The sequence below is a fragment of the Vespa velutina genome, chromosome 1 (genome assembly GCF_912470025.1).
Source record: "Vespa velutina chromosome 1, iVesVel2.1, whole genome shotgun sequence".
NCBI lineage: Eukaryota > Metazoa > Arthropoda > Insecta > Hymenoptera > Vespidae > Vespa > Vespa velutina.
The window spans coordinates 3,018,389-3,036,345 of record NC_062188.1 but is presented as its reverse complement, the minus strand read 5'-3'; the positions used below and the strand labels follow the sequence as shown (position 1 = coordinate 3,036,345).

The window sequence follows — 17,957 nt, the reverse complement described above, 5'->3', positions numbered from 1 at the left end:
TGCATTGTGTAAAAATATTTTTTCCATGATAGTAAACTATGTGTTACTTATTTATTACGAAACAATCTAATCAATTTTCTTCTGCCGAATGTACATTTAATATACATTTACGAACGTATGTAATCTATATTAATTAAATTATTAAATACAAATTTTATAAACAATTATTCTATCATAACCTCAAAGCGTTGATCAATTTATTTTCAGGTTATGAAATATAATTTTGATCAATGGACAACAGTGGATAAGACTCTTTGTTTAAAGTATACATGATGTATTTTCCAACAAATTGGAAGACATTTTTGTTTCTACTTTTATGGAGGTTAATTTCTGTTTTCATTGTACAAACTGCTCATGTGCCAGATGAATATTGGCAATCTTTGGAAGTCGCCCATCATCTTGCCTTTGGATATGGATTTCTCACATGGGAATGGACTGCAAAAATCCGTAGTTATGTTTATCCATTTTTGATAAGTTTTTTATATAGGCTATTAGCTATTTTTTCTTTAGACTCGGTTATAAACCTAATAATAGTACCAAGACTATTCCAAGCTACGATCAGTGCTTATGCAGATTACAGATTTTACAAATGGACCAAAAACAAATGGATGTTATATAGTTTATGTATTAATTGGTATTGGTATTATTGTGCAACACGTACACTTATTAACTCGTTAGAAACTTCTTTTACTATTATAGCTTTATCCATGTTTCCATGGCGTAACAGTAATATAAAAAGTGCTAAATTTCTATGGATAGTTGGTTTTCTTTGTACATTAAGACCAACTGCTGCTATCGTATGGATACCCTTATGTATATATCATTTTTGTACTAGTTTACAGAAAAAAGTATTATTAATTTGTCAGTATGGAATAGTTGGTACTATATGTCTCTTAAGTTCTGTGATATTAGATAGTTATTGTTATAAAAGTTTTACAATATCTTCGTTAGAGTTTTTCCGTTTAAATGTACTACACGCGATAGGTGATACATATGGAAGAAAACATACATTGTGGTATATATTTTCTGCCTTACCTGTCCTTCTTGGACTTCATTGCATTACATTCTTAGCAACGCTATCGCAAATAATTAAACGTTCTAAACAATTTCATAGAGAGGCAGTTATGCTAGCAGTAATTGGATGGACGATTGGCATTTATTCATTATTGTCTCACAAAGAATTTCGCTTTCTATTACCACTTTTGCCAATGTTTATATACATAAGTACAAGTTGTACCATTCATGTTAAAATTATTTCTAGAGCATTATTGAGAAAAATCTTTTTATCTCTCTTATTAATAACCAATGTAATTCCAGGACTTTACTTTTCTCTGATTCATCAACGTGGAACATTAGATATAATGAATATCCTACAAACTGATTTGGCTAATGAAAATTCTACGTCTGTAAATATATTATTTCTAACACCTTGTCATGCAACACCTTTATACAGTCACTTGCACGTCAATGTGACCACTAGATTTTTAACTTGTGAGCCTAATTTTAAAAATTCTAAAGATTATATAGATGAGGCAGATCAATTCTTTGAAAATCCAATGGTTTGGATTAGAAATAACTATTTACAAAATGAAAACTTAATACCTAGTCATGTAATAGTGTTTGATAAGATTCCATCAAAGATAAAAGACTTTCTTGAAAATTATAGATTATTAAGCAAAGTCTTTCACACACATTTTCCACAATCAAATTATGGAAAATATGTAATGTTATACAAACGTATAGATTAAATCAGATTTATTAAAAAAATAAATTAAAATTACTATTATCTGATCTATTATAGTTAACCATGTGTTTTTAAAAACAGTTGTTTACATAACTAAACACATAAAATTTATAAGGCTGTACTTTCAAAATTATAAAATATAATCTCATTTTAGAAATGATATAATACTTCATTTCTAAGCAATGTGGAATAAAGTTTTCACTTCTTTCTAGTGTTGTAACTTACAATTTAACTACAGAATAAATCCGATAATAGTAACGAATATAACTTTCAAATAATTATCATGAGAGAATGTAATAGAAGTTTCGTTTTATTTTGATCATACCACGATGTACATTATATATGTGTATATATATAATATATATATGCATATATATATATATATATATATGCAAACTCATCATACATATATATATACACACATACACACACATGTTATTTATTATAACGATAATAAATAGTTCAGAACATTATAATATTAATAGTTAATATAAGTAAGGCACTATAATATATATAAAAAAAATTAATTATATTTATCGATGGCTGTAAGTAAGATAAGGAACGTACCAAGAAGGCTGATATCTATGTGCTAAATGTTAAATTTGGATGTAGCTTTTTTTCTTTTTTTTTTTTTTTTTTTTTTTATATAATTGTCGATATCAATGGTAAATGTTACAAAAATAATAAAAAGTGTTAGATATCGACGATCGATCAATTATAATAAAAAGGAAGTAATTATTCGAAATTTCTTCCTTTTTTTTCTTTCTTTTTTTTTTTTGAAAATTATTAACAACAGGCAAATCATAAATTTTACAGTCCTTGCTTTTCCATGACCGAAATGATGCGCGTGCGAATGCGGACGAGCAAAATACGTGAGTACCGTTAGCTCAGAGAGAGGGAAAGAAAGAGAGAGAGAGAGAGAGAGAGAGAGAGAGAGAGAGAGAAAACTTCGAATCTGAGAGACCTGTCGTAGGAACGATAATGTTTCTAACGGTATTCGCGGTAGCACTGAATAAGCCGAAACTTATTTGATTCGGAATAGGGTCAATTCATTAAAATTTTTCGTCGAATTTTAATAAGAGTTCAAAAGGTTAAACTAGTCGATGATAAAAAATAATACATATGTATGTATGTAAACGATTAAGAATTTTTAAACGTACGTTTTCTATTTCACATTTTAATTTTTTCCTTTTACTCGTAAGGTTAGTTCTCTCGAGAAATTGACAAATTCTATTAATAACTTATTGAAAATCGATTTTGATCTCAATGCGATATATCATACATGCATATATATATATATATACATACACACACACACATAAAACAACATACGAGTTAAAATGTTATCGTTAAGACACGTGTGTATCATAGAACAGAGAACGCATACCGCCATGTTTTACGTTCGCTTCTCGAACGGCATTTTCTCATCATAACTGGATCGAAGGTAACCCGTTATTACTTTTTTCTTTTTTCTTTCTTTTTTCTTTCTTTTTTCTTTCTTTCTTTCCTTTCTTTTTTCTTTTTCTTTTTTTTCTTCTTTTTTTTCTCCCGTTTCTGGATAAATTCCATGCAGAGTTTTTCAATGAGTTTCGCAGTAAGCAATAAGAAAGAAATAAAAGAAAGATAGAAAGTCAATTTAAATCTATATCTAATATATATATATATATATATGTATGTATGTATATTAAAAGAAGATTTGTACCTTTGATTTATTTTCTTTTGATTAAGCGAAAGGGAGAAAATAAAATTCATTGTATAATTTATGCATATTATAATATACATATATAACAATGTCATCCCTTTCTCATTTCATCTTATCTCATCTCATCTCATCTCATCTGATTTGATCTGATCTGATCTGATCTGATCTGATCTGATCTGATCTGATCTCATCACATTTCTTTTCATAGGATTTACAATATGGCGGATTTTACTAGAAGATATTCGCAGGATAATAGTCATATAATTTCGTCGCGTTAGAGAGGGAGGTTAAGAAACGACGAAGTAAAGAGGGAGAAGCGGCTCGATTAGAAAATGAAAGAGAGGGAAATGGATTTTACGAAGAGGAAGAAGAAAAGAAGAAGAAGAAGAAAAAGAAGAAGAAGAAGAGAAGAAAAAGAAGAATAAGAAAAAACAGCAAAGGTAGGACACGATCATTAACTATCGCGGATGGAGCGGATGAGACGAAGCAAAGTAAGGTAAGGTATCTCTCGCGGTCGTATGCTCGTAATCGAAGGTACAGTAAGGTGGTGCAAGCAGGATGGAAGAAAATATAAAGAGGGGACTGACTACATGGAGTCAACGTTCCGAACGGGTCACCGACCACACACTCCCTTTCTCTCTCTCTCTCTCTCTCTCTCTTTATCTCACCGTCCTTCTTACTCCCTCTACGTTCACCGTTCTCTTCTCTCTCTTCTTCTCTTTTCTTCTCTTTTCTTCTCTCTCTTTTTCCTATCACGCTCGCTTCCTCAGGAATACTACTCATCGTACATACCATTCTTCGTAAAACTTCGTTTCGACTCTATTCCTACTTCGCAAAGCTCTCAATCGAGCACGTCCTTTCGTTTATCTCACTTCTTCTAATTACGATCTGATGTTTCTCAATCTTCTACATATGTATGTACATACGTACATACGTATATACGTATATATATGTATCTATGCTTGATGGAAAACTCATATATACGCCCACTCGCAAAATTACTACGATCGTAACGTAGGACGTATTAGCGAGGGTGTTAACGATCTTTAATATTCTATTTTATCTCTCTCTCTCTCTCTCTCTCTCTCTCTCTCTATCTTTCTCTCTGTCTATTTTTCTTTTTTCTCTTTTGTCATTTTTAATATGTATCCAATTATTATAAAGCGTTTAAGCTTTATTATACTTTAGTTAATAACGCACGTTAAACGATAATTTTCGATCGTTTTCTTCGTATAGATAGTGGAATTGATTCGATTAAAAGGAAAAATAGATAAAAGGATAATTAGATAGATGGATAGATAAATTGATAGAGAAAGAAAAAGAGAGAGAGAGAGAGAGAGTATATATAAACTTTGTAATGATTCGAAAGCGCTATACAGAAGGCAGAACACGAAAGATACATAAATATATCCGTAAAGAGAAAGTTTCGGTGCAATGCTGGTGAATCCGTTCTCCTTATATACTTCCATGGTATATCCGAAGCGGATTCACTAAGGATAGTATAGTTTCGTAGTTCTTAGAGAAGGTGCATCCTTTAGATGATGAGAGTCCTCTTCTAGTCGTTCCACTTTGCCGTTATATTCGCACACTTGTAATCAAGTTAGTCTCTTTGCTCAAACCCTTTTTCCATTTGATTCGAGAAATATACGCTTATGGCAAGCGTGCGCGCTCACCCCCTATAATATACGATCGTTTTTTTCTTTTTTCCTTTCTTTTCTCTCTCTCTCTTTCTTTTGTTTTTTTTTCAATTTTTTTTCCATTATTAAGATCTTTTTCATTCTAGTTTTCTAATAGCCTTTCACGTACGTACGTACATGAGTACTTCCGCCATTGATTTTACATCGTAAAAGTTCCCTTTTCCTCGAATCCCCAATTATACTTTATTATTCTTTTCATTATTTTATTGATCGATTTGATTGCTTTAGAAGATCAATAATTTTTTTCTTCTTCTTCTTCTTCTTCTTCTTTTTGTTTTTCTTATAGGAAACCAAGAAAAAACATCTAACATGTACGTCTTCCCCAAATATTATTTGGAGGTAGAACACGTCGTATTGCCAACGAAATAGTTGAAAAGTTACGCAATACCAATGACGTAACCGTCCCTTTCTCCCAGAGTCTCTACCGTCGATATATCCTTGATCCATCTACCTAGCCTTCACCGTGCGCGCCTTCGTTAGTTAATTGTCAATGCTAAATCGTTCACTTTGAGAGATCTTTATTTCATTCGCGGATACCTTGTCTTATAGGATCCTCTATATATACATATATACATATATATATATATATATATATATATATATATATACATATATATATACTTGTAAGGATTAAAAACGATATATATATGTCTAAATTCATTAAATAATTGCGATTCAAGCGAGTTACGTAACTATGATATGGATTACTGCATTCCTGGATAATTTAAGATGGCGACGAGAAATAATATTTCTTTATTATATATATATATATATATTTTTTTTTTTATATTTAAACGTTAGTGAGAGTCGATTAAAAATTCAATTTTTCCAATGGAAAGATAATAAAAAAGCTTGGTCGTAAATATATACAGTGATATTTTGATTTAAATTTATGATATACAATATCTTCGCCAAGATGTATTCAGGCGAAGCACGAGTCAGTTCAGAGTCCGAGTACAGTATAGAGAAAACCGGCTTCTCGATGACACCGTCGAAAGACTTTGCACTCGGAAATTAGACTTTGATCTTGGCTGCTCGTACGATCGGTTTTTCTACATTCTATGCGCCTTTACGCGAATTGACTGACGTATATGACGAATTATGGAAAAGATTTTTATGGTAGAATTGTTGAAGTACAAAAAAAACCAAAAGCAAAAAGCACGATTCCGATAAAACACACGAATATTTGGGATTGAAAGTGAAGAGAAATGAAGGAAATGAAGGAAAATGAGGAAGATGGAAAAGGAGAAGAGAGAAAGAGAGAGAGAGAGAGTGAGAGAGAGGGAGGGGGGTAAGAGGGAGAAAGTATCAACACACAATATTGAAGAAAAATTTTGGAAATTCTCTCTGTTTTCTCATTGCTGTTGCCGCGTTGCTTTCATGAACCACTCGACGATGCACTTGTCTACTTCTAAACGGCCGTTATACGCGGCGTTTCCGTGCTCGGCCAATCGTAGTTGGGGAGCAACAGGTGAATGACCAATCGGATGCCGCCGTCATAGGCGTAACGATACCGCCGGCTTTACCTGGCAAGCACCGAGCACTTCACTTCCAAAGACGTTCCTACTCTACGCGATCCAGTCCTTTCTCTCCTTCCATCGTTGTTTCTCTCTGTCTCTCTCTCTCTCTCTCTCTCTCTCTCTCTCTGTCTCTCTCTCTCTGTCTTTTACCTTGCCACCGTTTCGTTTTCTTTCCTTCTACACGTGTCCTTCTCTTTCTCTTTCTTTCTCTCTCTTTCTGTTTTAATATATATATATATATATATAATATTCATCTCTCTCTTTCTCTTTCTCTCTTTAAATTGAGCTTTAACTTTAGCTTCAACTCTGTCCTTCTGTTACCCTCACTCATTCAACCATTCGCTTTCTCGCTCCTCCTCTGCCCTTTCCCTACACACTCTTGGAAGGCGTTATACCAACCTGTTGCACGCTAGCTTTTCCTCTTCTCCCTCTCTTCCTATCCAACTCTCTCTCTTTCTCTCTACCTCCCTCTCTTTCTCTCTTTCTCTCTCTCTCTCTCTCTCTCTCTCTTTCTCTTTCTCTTTCTTTATCTATCTATCTATTTATTTCTTTTTCTCTTTTCTTTTCTTTTCTTTCCTTCTCTCCTCTTCTCCTCCTTTACTCTTCTCTTCTCTTTTCTTCGAACAGACACGTTAATGCATATTCCAAGTGTAATATAAACATCTCTTCCTTTTGTATTATATTTACGTATGTTTATGAATCTAAGCGTTTTGAAATCGGTGAAGAGATTCGATCACGTGAAAAGAATTCAAATTTCTTAATTCTGAAATAATATTTAAATAAGTTGGGTAAAAATTGGAATTCTTTTTTTTTTTTTTTTTTTTTTTTTTTTTTTTTGTTTTCTTGCCCCCCTTTCAGCTATCAAAATATTCACACGTGATTTGTGAGAAAAAAAAAATCAAGTCCATGTTTCGGTAACAAACGTTATGTAAAAATACATGGCGATATTACGCAAGTGGATGGGATTGCGTTTTGCACCGTGAAGCCCGAATTGACTCTCCTCTTCGTTCGAACGCTTATTATTATTATTATTGTTATTATTATTGTTATTGTTTTCTCTACGTTTTTTGTTTCCTTTTTTTTTTCTCCTCGATGTTTTCAAAATAGAATTTTTCGAAAAGAAACATAAAGGGAAGTATAGAGAGAAGATCGACGAGCAAGGTCGACAACGCGCATTCATGAGAGTATTGGACAACGTGCAGCTGCTTTCACTATGCCTCGAACACATCTATATAACGTACTTATATATACATTCCTGAAAAGTCTTATACGTACAACGCTTAAAAATATACACGCAAGCATGAACGTGTATGCGTAGGTAGAACCTGTTGATAAAATTGGCGCGCAGTTATTTATGGGGGGAGAAAAACAAAAAAAATTGAAAAAAAGAAAAAAAAAAAAAATAACAAAAAAATCGAAAAAGACAAAAAATAAAAAAGAAATAAAGTAACGTGCACGAAACAAACGTTTAGATAGGAAGAAGGAGAAGAAGTAGAAGAAGAAGAAGAAGAAGAAAAAGAAAGGAAGAAAAAAGAAACATAATAAAAAAGCTGCATTCCTACAAATTTACGATCGTGTTTATTCAAATCTTCGCGGTACTTTCTGTTTTCGATAATATTTTTCTCGAATTCGTACAAAACGCAATGTTGCTTCTGCTTCATTACGATCAAAACATTTCTAAAGTGAAATATCATAGTGCGAAGAAAAAAAGAAAGAAAAGATTCCTTCCAAACCCCCTTCCTCCCTCCCCCTCCTGCCCACCATAACGCGCTATCATTGTGATTATCACATTCTGCCATCTTTTTTTCACACTTTCGAAAGGAAATAAAACATTGAGAAAGAATTAAAAGAGAGAGAGAGAGAGAGAGAGAGAGAGAGAGAGAGAGGGAGAGAGAGCCGGATGTAAGAAATTATTAAGATAAAAACAAAAAAGAAGGAATGATTGGTTAATGGAAAAGGGTGGGCGCCAATGGAGGATACGTACCTGCGACATTGGGGAGCTTCCTATCTGCCAAGAGCGCCGTCGCGCTTTCGATCGCCATTTTGTCTTGAAAGACGCGTTCTGTCTTTCTCTCTCTCTCTCTCTCTCTCTCTCTCTCTCTGTCTATCTCTTTTTATCTCTCTCTTTCTCTCTTACACATACTCCGCGCGTAGAAAATCGGCGACCTTCCGAGCGTCCCCGTCGCGTTTCTTTTTTAGAAAAAAAAAAAAAGAAAAAGAAAAAAGAGAAAGAGAAAAGAAAAATAAAGATGAAGAAAATAGAAAAGGTATAAGGAAGGAAAGAAAAGAGAGAGAGAGAGAGAGAGGGAGAGAGAGAAAGAAAGAAAGAGAGAGAAGAGAAAAGAGGAAGGAAGATAGAACGTTAGTAGAAGAAACCTCTCCGCTATGCTTCGAACACGCGGTTATAATCTCGTATGGATCGTTAAGCCTTACTGAGAGAAAGAAAGAGAGAGAGAGAGAGAGAGGCAGAGAGAGAGAGAGAGAGAGAGAGAGAGAGAGAAAGAGTCCAAGTTGGTACGTCTACGCACCTGGCAGAGCTACGTCGTTACTTTGAGTTACCTTTGCCCGTGGAATATCCGTTCGTATTTCCATTTTCGAAGATATCTTCGACGTAATGTCAATTTTACTTCGATGGAAATATAAATCATTTTATCTTTCTTCTTTTTTCTTTTTATCATATAAAAAAGAAAAAAGAAAGAGAACGAGAGAGAGACAGAGAGAGAGAGAGAGAGAGAGAGAGAGAGAAAGAGAGAGACATGTACGAGGGAAAAAGTGCGAGAGAAAAAATAGAAGAAAAAATGATGGTAATAAAAGAGATTAACTAAAACTTATTTTACCTGAGCGTAGATGTCGATGCGTCAAATTTCCGCGGTTTCTCGATTCCTACCTCTAGTATATCCGTCGGCCGTCCCTCACACTTATACAGTCGTAATAACGAGGGTAGAGAAGAGTGGGGATAGTAGGTAGGTAGGTAGGTAGGTAGGTAGGTAGGTACGTACGTACGTACGTATCTACGTACACGTACGTACGTAGGTAGGTAGGTATATAGTGTGTGTAGTAGTAATAGTAGTAGTATTAGTAGTAGTAACAGCAGCAGCAGCAGCAGCAGCAGCAGCAGAGAGTTAGATAGGTTTGGAGAGGGGAGGAACAGGAACGAGGTGGTTCTTGGCACTAGAGCGGCGCTCAGGCGCGCAGTCGCCAGGTGAGCCAACGACGACGTGCGCGGTGCCTGCGACGACGTTCGGGGTTGGCCAGTAGTGCTCCACGAAACGTTTCCTACTCTCTCTCTCTCTCTCTCTCTCTCTCTTTCTCTCTCTTTCTCTCTCTCTCTCTCTCGGTGTGTGTTTGTTTGTGTGTGTTGTCGTTGTCGTTGTCGTTGTCGTCATCGTCGACGTCGACGTCGGTCGTCGGTCGTCGGTCGTCGTTGTCTACGTCGTCGTCGTCGTCGTCGTCGTCGAGACGCTCGTTCGCTTCCTCGCTTCTAAGCAAAGAGAGAGGGAAAAAAAGACATACACATACGTGCATACGTACATACGTACGTATATACATAGAGAGGATATATAAAATACTTACTTAAGAGACACGCGTGCGTGCAGATACAGTGAGAGCGAGACAGGAAGAGATTTTTCACCTTCCCGAGAGTAGAGTGGAAAGTGCGCGTTCCCGTGAAGGGTGCACGCGACGACGTAAATATTATACATATCGTCGTCTTATTCGTATTCACCTTTCCCCGATTACTTTTTTTTTTTGCTCCTTCTCACCTTTTTCTGTTTTTTTTTTTTTTTATTTTTTTTTCTTCGTTTCTCGTTTCGGAGCTATCGTAACCTTTAAATTCGAAAGTTGACAGAAGAACCGAGCGAGAAGTAAAAGAAGAAGGATTAAGAAGAACCAGAAGAGAGTGGACATGTCGTGGTTGTTATTGGATATTGAGTATCTGTGAAAGGATCGAGAAGAGGAGACCCGGTTCGTCGTTTTCGTCGTCGTCGTCGTCGTCCTCGTCGCCGTCGCCGTCGACGACGTCTTTCTCTCTCTTTCTTTCTCCCTCTCCCTCTTTCTTTTTTTTTCTATCTTCCTTTTTCCCTCTCTCTCTCTCTTTCTCTCTCTTTTTCCCTGTCTCTCTTCGTTTCTCTCTCTCTCTCTCTCATTTTCATTCGTCGTGGGAAGGAAGGAGAGAAGAAGATAGGTAGACAGATAGGAGGACGCGTGTCCGCGAGTGCTGACGCTTCCATTACCTACTGTGTTTCACCGATTGTTATTGTGTTGTTGTTGTTATTATTATTATTATTATTATTATTATTTTTATTATTATTATTATTACAACTATTATTTCTATTATCATCATCATTATTATTATTATCATCATCGTTATATTGTTATATCCGTTATTTGGTTTATCATCGGTCGTTCGTTCGTTATCCTCGTTAATACGGATACGAATAAAAAGAAGCAAGAAGATAAATATATATATATATTTATATATATATATATATATAAATATATATATATATAAGGAATACTGTGAAGCAGACGATATTTATGGGCGCTCGACGGTGCCGCGAGGAGGACACTATGCAGAGCGTTGCTACGAGAGGGCCGACTCACCTGGTCGCCCTGTACGTGGCGACCGCCGGCCTTCAGAACAACTCGCTTGGTTCCGATGAGGAGGAAATCACGTTGCTCGTTTACGTACTTCTCGATGTACTCCAGAACAAGGTGAGTCCTAAAATACGAAATTTATTTAACATCAAAAACACCAGTTATGTTAATGATAGAGATAGATATTATTCCACAATACACACTTTGCTTTTTTTCGTTGCGCCACTGCGCTTTCCCGTCGGATAATATATATATATATATATATATATATATATATATATATATATATATATATATATATATATATATATATGTTCGTTCAATCGGAACATTATTAAATTTTCCTTCTAAAAGAGAATTATGAATATAATACGATTTCGATGTTCCAACATCGGAATTTTTCATTCCGTTCATCCTGAAATAGGTGAGTCGTTCGAACACGTTTCTCCTTTTTTGTCGATCACATATATTGATCTTCGATTAGGTTAAGATATACGTTCCACAATGTTGTATTACACAGAGTTGTGAACGGCGGAGTCACGTTGAAATTTTTCAAGGAAATAAGGGAAGAATAAAAGATAGACTTTTCGGAGCGAAGATTCATAATGTAATCAGATAAACGATTAGTTTTTATCATTATTTATTTTTTTTCTTCGATCAATGATAAACTTTTTTTTTCTTTGATACAAGGAAGGAAACGTTTAAAGCTTTCAGTTTGATCGAACAGAAGTATGTGTATGTATGTATATATATATATACATATATATATATGTACACATATACGTACATATGTGCGTACAGTCGATACACGAAACGAAATAAAGACAGGGCGAAAAAATATGAGGTTTTATTGCGATTTCATATAAATACATGGTTACTCGTTGATCTGCTCGTGCACGCTAAATGATCAAGCGAACATAAGGAACGAGGAACGGGGTAACTCGTGCGTTCATTGGCCGTCCTCTGCATAAATATGCTGTGATTGGTCGATTCGTTGTCTCTGTCTTTCTTTCCTTTTCTCTCTTTCTCTCTCTCTCTCTTCTCTCTCTTTCTTACTCCTTCTCCTCAAAGCGAACATTGTAATCACGTCAGGTGAATTCGTAATAGTTTAGAAGTGAGCCACGATTCTAATATACGATTCTAAGATTATGCTTACTTATCGACTCTCGACGTATGATAACGTAAAATCGCTACAACAGATATATCGGCCATTGACGATAATTTTAAGATTAAAGAACAGAATAGTTATAGTTTCATTGGTACGAATGGAAATGTAATGAAATGTAATGAAATGTAATGAAATGTAATGAAATGAAATGAAATGAAATGAAACGAAATGAAATGGAATGGAATAAATTCGATTATACCGAGTAAGCCATTCTCTTACGGTGACTATAATAAATTGCTTTTATTACGTTTGCCTTGTATCAAAGTACACGAGGAAAAAACTTTCTTATTCGTCAGGATCGTTTAATTATTCAGACTTCATAAATAGCTTTTTGTGACTGGTTTATTACTGACCTTTCGACCAAAGAAATAGAAAATATCGATCTAATATTCTACCTAACTTAATAAGACATTTACATTCTTATTCGCTTGTCATTATCGTTATCTTTATCGTCGTCGTCGTCGTCGTCGTCGTCGTCGTCGTCGTTGTCGTCGTCGTCGTCATTGTCGTCATCATCGTTATTGTCATCGTCATTATCATCGAAAAAAATTATATATTCTTGCTATCAATGATCTTCAAAACATACGTACATATTTATTTATTTATTTATTTATTTATTCATTAATTCATTTATTTATCTATTTTTTTTTATTTATTTATTGATTTATTCATTTGATTTTAATATCAAAGGAGACAGAGATTCCGATCGAAAGGAGGTTAGTTCAAAGAGAAAAAGAAAAAGGAATAGAAGAATTAAAAAAGAGAGAGATAAAAAAAGAAAGGACAAGACTAAAAGACTTCCGAATACATAGTTGAATTGATCCCGCGAGAGTGGTGGCCACAGCAATGCACTCGAGCGTGTCGTTGGCTGCCTTTGTTTCTCGAATTATCCGCTGGGGGCGGAGCGTCGCGCCCTCGAAAGGTCGTCCATTACTTCCAGCTTCGCTGTCGTCGTGATTACACCCGCTCTTGCGAGTAGTAGTCTCTCCTTCCTATCACCGTTCCTTTCCGCGTTTCTCGTGGAATTTATTTATTTACCTTTTTTCTTCCTTCCTTTATTTCTTTTCTCTCTCTCTCTCTTTCCTTCTTTTCTTTTTTTTTTTTTTTTTTTTTTTTTTTTATGGTTCCCTTTCTCACTTTGTCTTTCGTTTTTGTCTATCTTTTATTTAATACTCATAAAAGAAAAAGATAAGGAATTTCGAAAAGCAACCTAAAGAATTTGCTCATCTTTTTTTCCTTTTTTTTTTCTCTTTTTTTTTTTTCTTATCTATTTTTTGCATCGTTGCAAAAATAACGATCCTCGCGAGAACCGATTATTATTTATTGCCATCGTTTCGATTTGAAATTAAAATAAGGAAATAGATAATGTTTTATTAACTATCATATACGATGTAATATAGCTTGGGAAAGATATAAAACATAAGTAAAATTTCGATTGATAGATCGTATTATTTCTATCTTTTTGTTAATTCTCATCTCCAGATTGTTCCAGGAAGAAAAGATAGGAGCGAGAAAGAGAGAGAGAGAGAAAGAAAGAGAGAGAGAAAGAGAGAAAGAGAGAAAGAGAGACTCAAGCAACGACAGGTGGTGCGCCTACTTTTCTTTATGCATTGTTGTGAATCGTCTTACGGGAATACCCATAGCTTCCAGCTGGTCGGTCATTTCCTCTTTCCCTCAACTCTCGCATACCTGCTTCTCCTCGATTAGGCTTGATCGAGGACAATGGCAGCAAGCTTACAACTCTATACATATATATATACATATATATATATATATATATATATATATATATATATAGTTTTTTGAAAAATCCTCATTAAATTGAAGAACCATCGTATTTCTTTTATTTCTCTTTAGGGACAACGAATAACATTATGTCGTTTATTTTTAATATTCATTTGGATAGGACTAACTTTCTTTGATTTATTCTTTTATAATAAATTAAAAAAATATAGAGGTTGTGTATCATATAACTTTTACTACGTTTATTTAATTCCTAATTTGCAATTGAAATTTAATATAATTTTGTTTCTGAAATTATATTCGACCGAAAGAATATTTTCAAATTTATTTTTCTATAAAAAAGAAATATATATATGTGTAAAAATATATGTATATATATAAGCACAGAATATATATACAGTATTTGTATGCGTGCGTGCGTGAATGCTCGTGTGTGTTCGTATACAGGGTGTATATATATATATATATAGTATCTGTACACACACAGACACACACACATATATATTAAAAACTTTATGATTATAATTATATCTGTTATCAATGATATCTAATCTGATTGAGATTATTTCGTTGATATAATTTTATTTTTATTCAAAATCAACGAAATAAATTAATTTCAAAATTCTCTGATGACAATAGCAATGTTTTAATTGACGTATGTAGGTTTCATATCCCCTAAGGGTTTAATTTATTACGAACATAATCCCTCGCACGTCAGAAATATAACCGACATGGGATAAGATTGTAATAGTGCTAGTGGCTTTCTCCTTCCTGTCGTGAATTAGAAGTATTGCCTTGCTACCTCTTCCGTCGACATGCAATTAATCCAGGATTAATGATTCTGACGCGAGTAAAGTAATTTCGATACATACGTACCTATATATATAACGCGTCAATTGGAATGAGTGATTCAACGTGAAATTTTTTTTTCCTCGAATTTTCAATCTCCTTGATCCTTTCGATCGATCTTACAAATTGGAAAAAATCAACTCGTCGAACTCATAAACTTTCATTTGAAAGCACACATCATTTCATTATAGTACAAATAAAAATGTATTTTATTTTCATTACGAGTAAAAATATTTTCAATCTTAAATGTTCAATTTAAAAATTATAATGAACTACATCGAAATAACTCTGACATTGATTTTTGACTTTTCGTCAAATATAAATAAATAATTCTTTTCCGATATAAATAAAATCCCAAAAAAAAGAAAGAAGAAAAACATACACGATATGGAATTCACAGGATGATATCCACACGAGATGAATCTATACATTTCCAGAAAATTTTTTCAGATCCTTGAGAAACGAATGTATCAACGTTACCATGAGAATTATGTGAATCTACGTGTGTCGATTCCTTTAGATTTACGATGATAATTTATATCCCGAACTATATTTATGTTAACGTGCGAATATAAATTGAAACTAACTCATTACGAGCTCTCATTCCTTTCTTCTTTGGTTATTGCTTGATATTGTGAGCTTGTCATTTTTTTATTCTTTTCCTCTCTCTCTCTCTCTGTCTCTCTCTCTCTCTGTCTCTCTCTCTCTCTCTTTCTCTCTCTCTCCCTCTTCTCCTTTTTTTTTTCCATTATGCAACTTTCCCCAGAATCGTCTTTCTCATTACACAAAGCACCGTCCAAAGATTACGATCGCGTGCATCGTCGTTACCTTGGAAGAAAAAAAGTGCATGTATGTATGTACTTATATATGTATTTATGTATGTACAATACATATACATATGCATATGTAGTGTGGTATACATATACCACATACATTCATATATATATATATATATATATATATATATATATATATATATATATATATAATGTATTTATATAGATATATGTAGAAACTTGCTTACTCATTTATTTCCTTTGCCCGTTGAACCGATTTCCTGGAATAATCTTGTAAAAGAACGGTCAGAATGACGTATGACCTCCTTGACATTCTTCGCCATCGTGGTGACCGATGCATTTCCGATGAAACTACGAATTTCCATGTTTTTCGATAGCAAATGTTCGCTTATTACTCATGCATGCAAGCACATTGTACATTACGAACATGTCGTGAATAAATGAAAATATTTTTTGAAAGGAAGAACATGTATATGTCATATATTCTCATAACCGGACATTGTTTTTTTTTTTTTTTATAATACAATATTTTGTTATTTTATTTTATTTTATTTTTTTTTTTTTGTGAAATGTACATACAGGAACATATAGCACTATAATATAATAATTGTATATATTATAATGTATAGTTAAATTATATACATATAATCAGATATATACATATATATTAGATATATAAAATATAATATATATATATATATATTATTAGATATATAAAGTATAATAAGATCGTAGAGGAGACAAATTATTGCCGATAATTATAACACGTTTGATAAATTTCTTTATCTAAATTAATTCCACGAAATTTATCAGTTTGTTATCTCAAACGATATAATATAATATCAACATAAAACCGATATATATATATATATATTTATATATATATTGGCCTTCTTGTAATAACAAGAAATAATTGTATCATTAGATAATGATATGCGAAAATACATAATTAATATATGTAATATTAATATATATGATCCTAAGGATCTACCTTGTAATAGTTTGAAATAAAGAATTAAAAATTTTAAAAATCTTAAAAATCTTAAAAATCTCGAAGAAAAGTAATTTGTTAAAAAAAAAAAGGATAAAAAAATATAATAATAATACAAATATTTTAAATCGCCTTTGGTTCATCCTGTGCAAAATTAACATATATATATATATATATATAAAATAATATAAAAAGTACTTTATGAAATGATAACGAAAGTTATATTGTTTGAGGTTAATTTGAAGAAATCGAGAAACGAATAAGCGGTTTATTAGACTAATCCTCTCTCTCTCTCTTTCTCTCTCTCTATTTTTAAGTCTAATCTCTCTTTCATAGCTAAATATTACATATACGATAGATATTATTTACGTTCAATCGCATATCCGTCCTACTCTAGAGTCTTCCATTTTAAACTATCTCTTTCTCTCTCTCTCTCTCTTTCTCTCTCTCTCTCTTGCTCTCTATCTCTCTATCTTTCTCGCTTTATTCTTCTTGTTCCTTCTCATTCTTCTTCTACTTCTCCTTCTCCTTCTTTTTTATTATTCTTCTTTTTACTCGTTCGTTGGACGAAGTGTTGTGTATTACCTGTTGCGCTTCCGAACGTTCGTACGAGTCCTGAACCTTGACCCTTGACCCTACGGTCTGCTTCTCTCTTTCTATCTCTCTCTCTCTCTCTCTCTCTTCTTTTTTTTTCTCCTTTTTCTTCATTGCGTTACAGGCGACGAAATTTGCAATTTATAAGGACGCGAGAACTTAGCCGAGACTCGATTTATTTTGGATCGATCAAACGTGTACAGATTTATTAGCAACTCTCTAAACTTATGGAGACTTTTATGAGACACAAACAAATAGGGCCGTTCTTAAGATCCTTGAGAAGACGTATTTGTTGCTTTCAAATTTTGTTCTACGTAACGAGAATATACAATACAAACTTCTGTTTATATTTATTTAGAATATAATGATAATCAGGGATTAGATTGTTATTGGAATGATGGGATAAAAATATTATTTATGGGATTTTATATAGAGAAAAATTTTTGACGGATCAGCGAAAACTTATGTAATATCTTATGTAACATCTGTTTATAATACAATTATTCTTAGTGCTATCGAGACATTTTCGAAATGACATATATATATATATATATAT

The 17,957-nt window shown here is 33.3% G+C and overlaps 2 protein-coding genes and 1 long non-coding RNA gene across 8 annotated transcripts in view; 2 read left to right on the top strand and 1 right to left on the bottom strand.

Moving 5' to 3' along the window:
* Window positions 1-59: 59 nt before the first annotated feature.
* On the top strand, window positions 60-2,142 carry LOC124956799 (GPI mannosyltransferase 3). The gene is made up of 2 exons (XM_047513075.1): window positions 60-115; window positions 208-2,142. The coding sequence occupies exon 2, from the start codon at window positions 270-272 to the stop codon at window positions 1,746-1,748; it is 1,479 nt and encodes a 492-aa protein (XP_047369031.1). The 5' UTR covers window positions 60-115; window positions 208-269; the 3' UTR covers window positions 1,749-2,142.
* On the bottom strand, window positions 391-9,872 carry LOC124956804. The gene is made up of 2 exons (XR_007103375.1): window positions 9,501-9,872; window positions 391-435 (listed from the first exon to the last, which is right to left on the bottom strand). It is a non-coding gene; the product is annotated as an uncharacterized LOC124956804 (long non-coding RNA).
* A 70-nt stretch (window positions 9,873-9,942) lies between these two features.
* The window catches only part of LOC124956778 (RNA-binding protein fusilli), a 32,453-nt gene continuing 24,438 nt past the window's right edge, over window positions 9,943-17,957 (top strand). For 4 of the 6 annotated variants that reach the window (XM_047513061.1, XM_047513042.1, XM_047513051.1 and 1 more), the window contains exon 1: window positions 11,175-11,376. In XM_047513061.1, coding sequence (XP_047369017.1) covers window positions 11,200-11,376 — 177 coding nt within the window. In that variant the 5' untranslated portion in view covers window positions 11,175-11,199. Of the gene's footprint in view, window positions 10,350-10,503; window positions 10,627-11,174; window positions 11,377-17,957 lie in introns of those variants that run through there. The other 2 variants (XM_047513019.1, XM_047513027.1) reach the window with 2 other exon arrangements.

Bases quoted from the DNA above. Each gene is read 5' to 3' on its own strand.
- LOC124956799 (XM_047513075.1), top strand. From the start codon at position 270: ATGATGTATTTTCCAACAAATTGGAAGACATTTTTGTTTCTACTTTTA.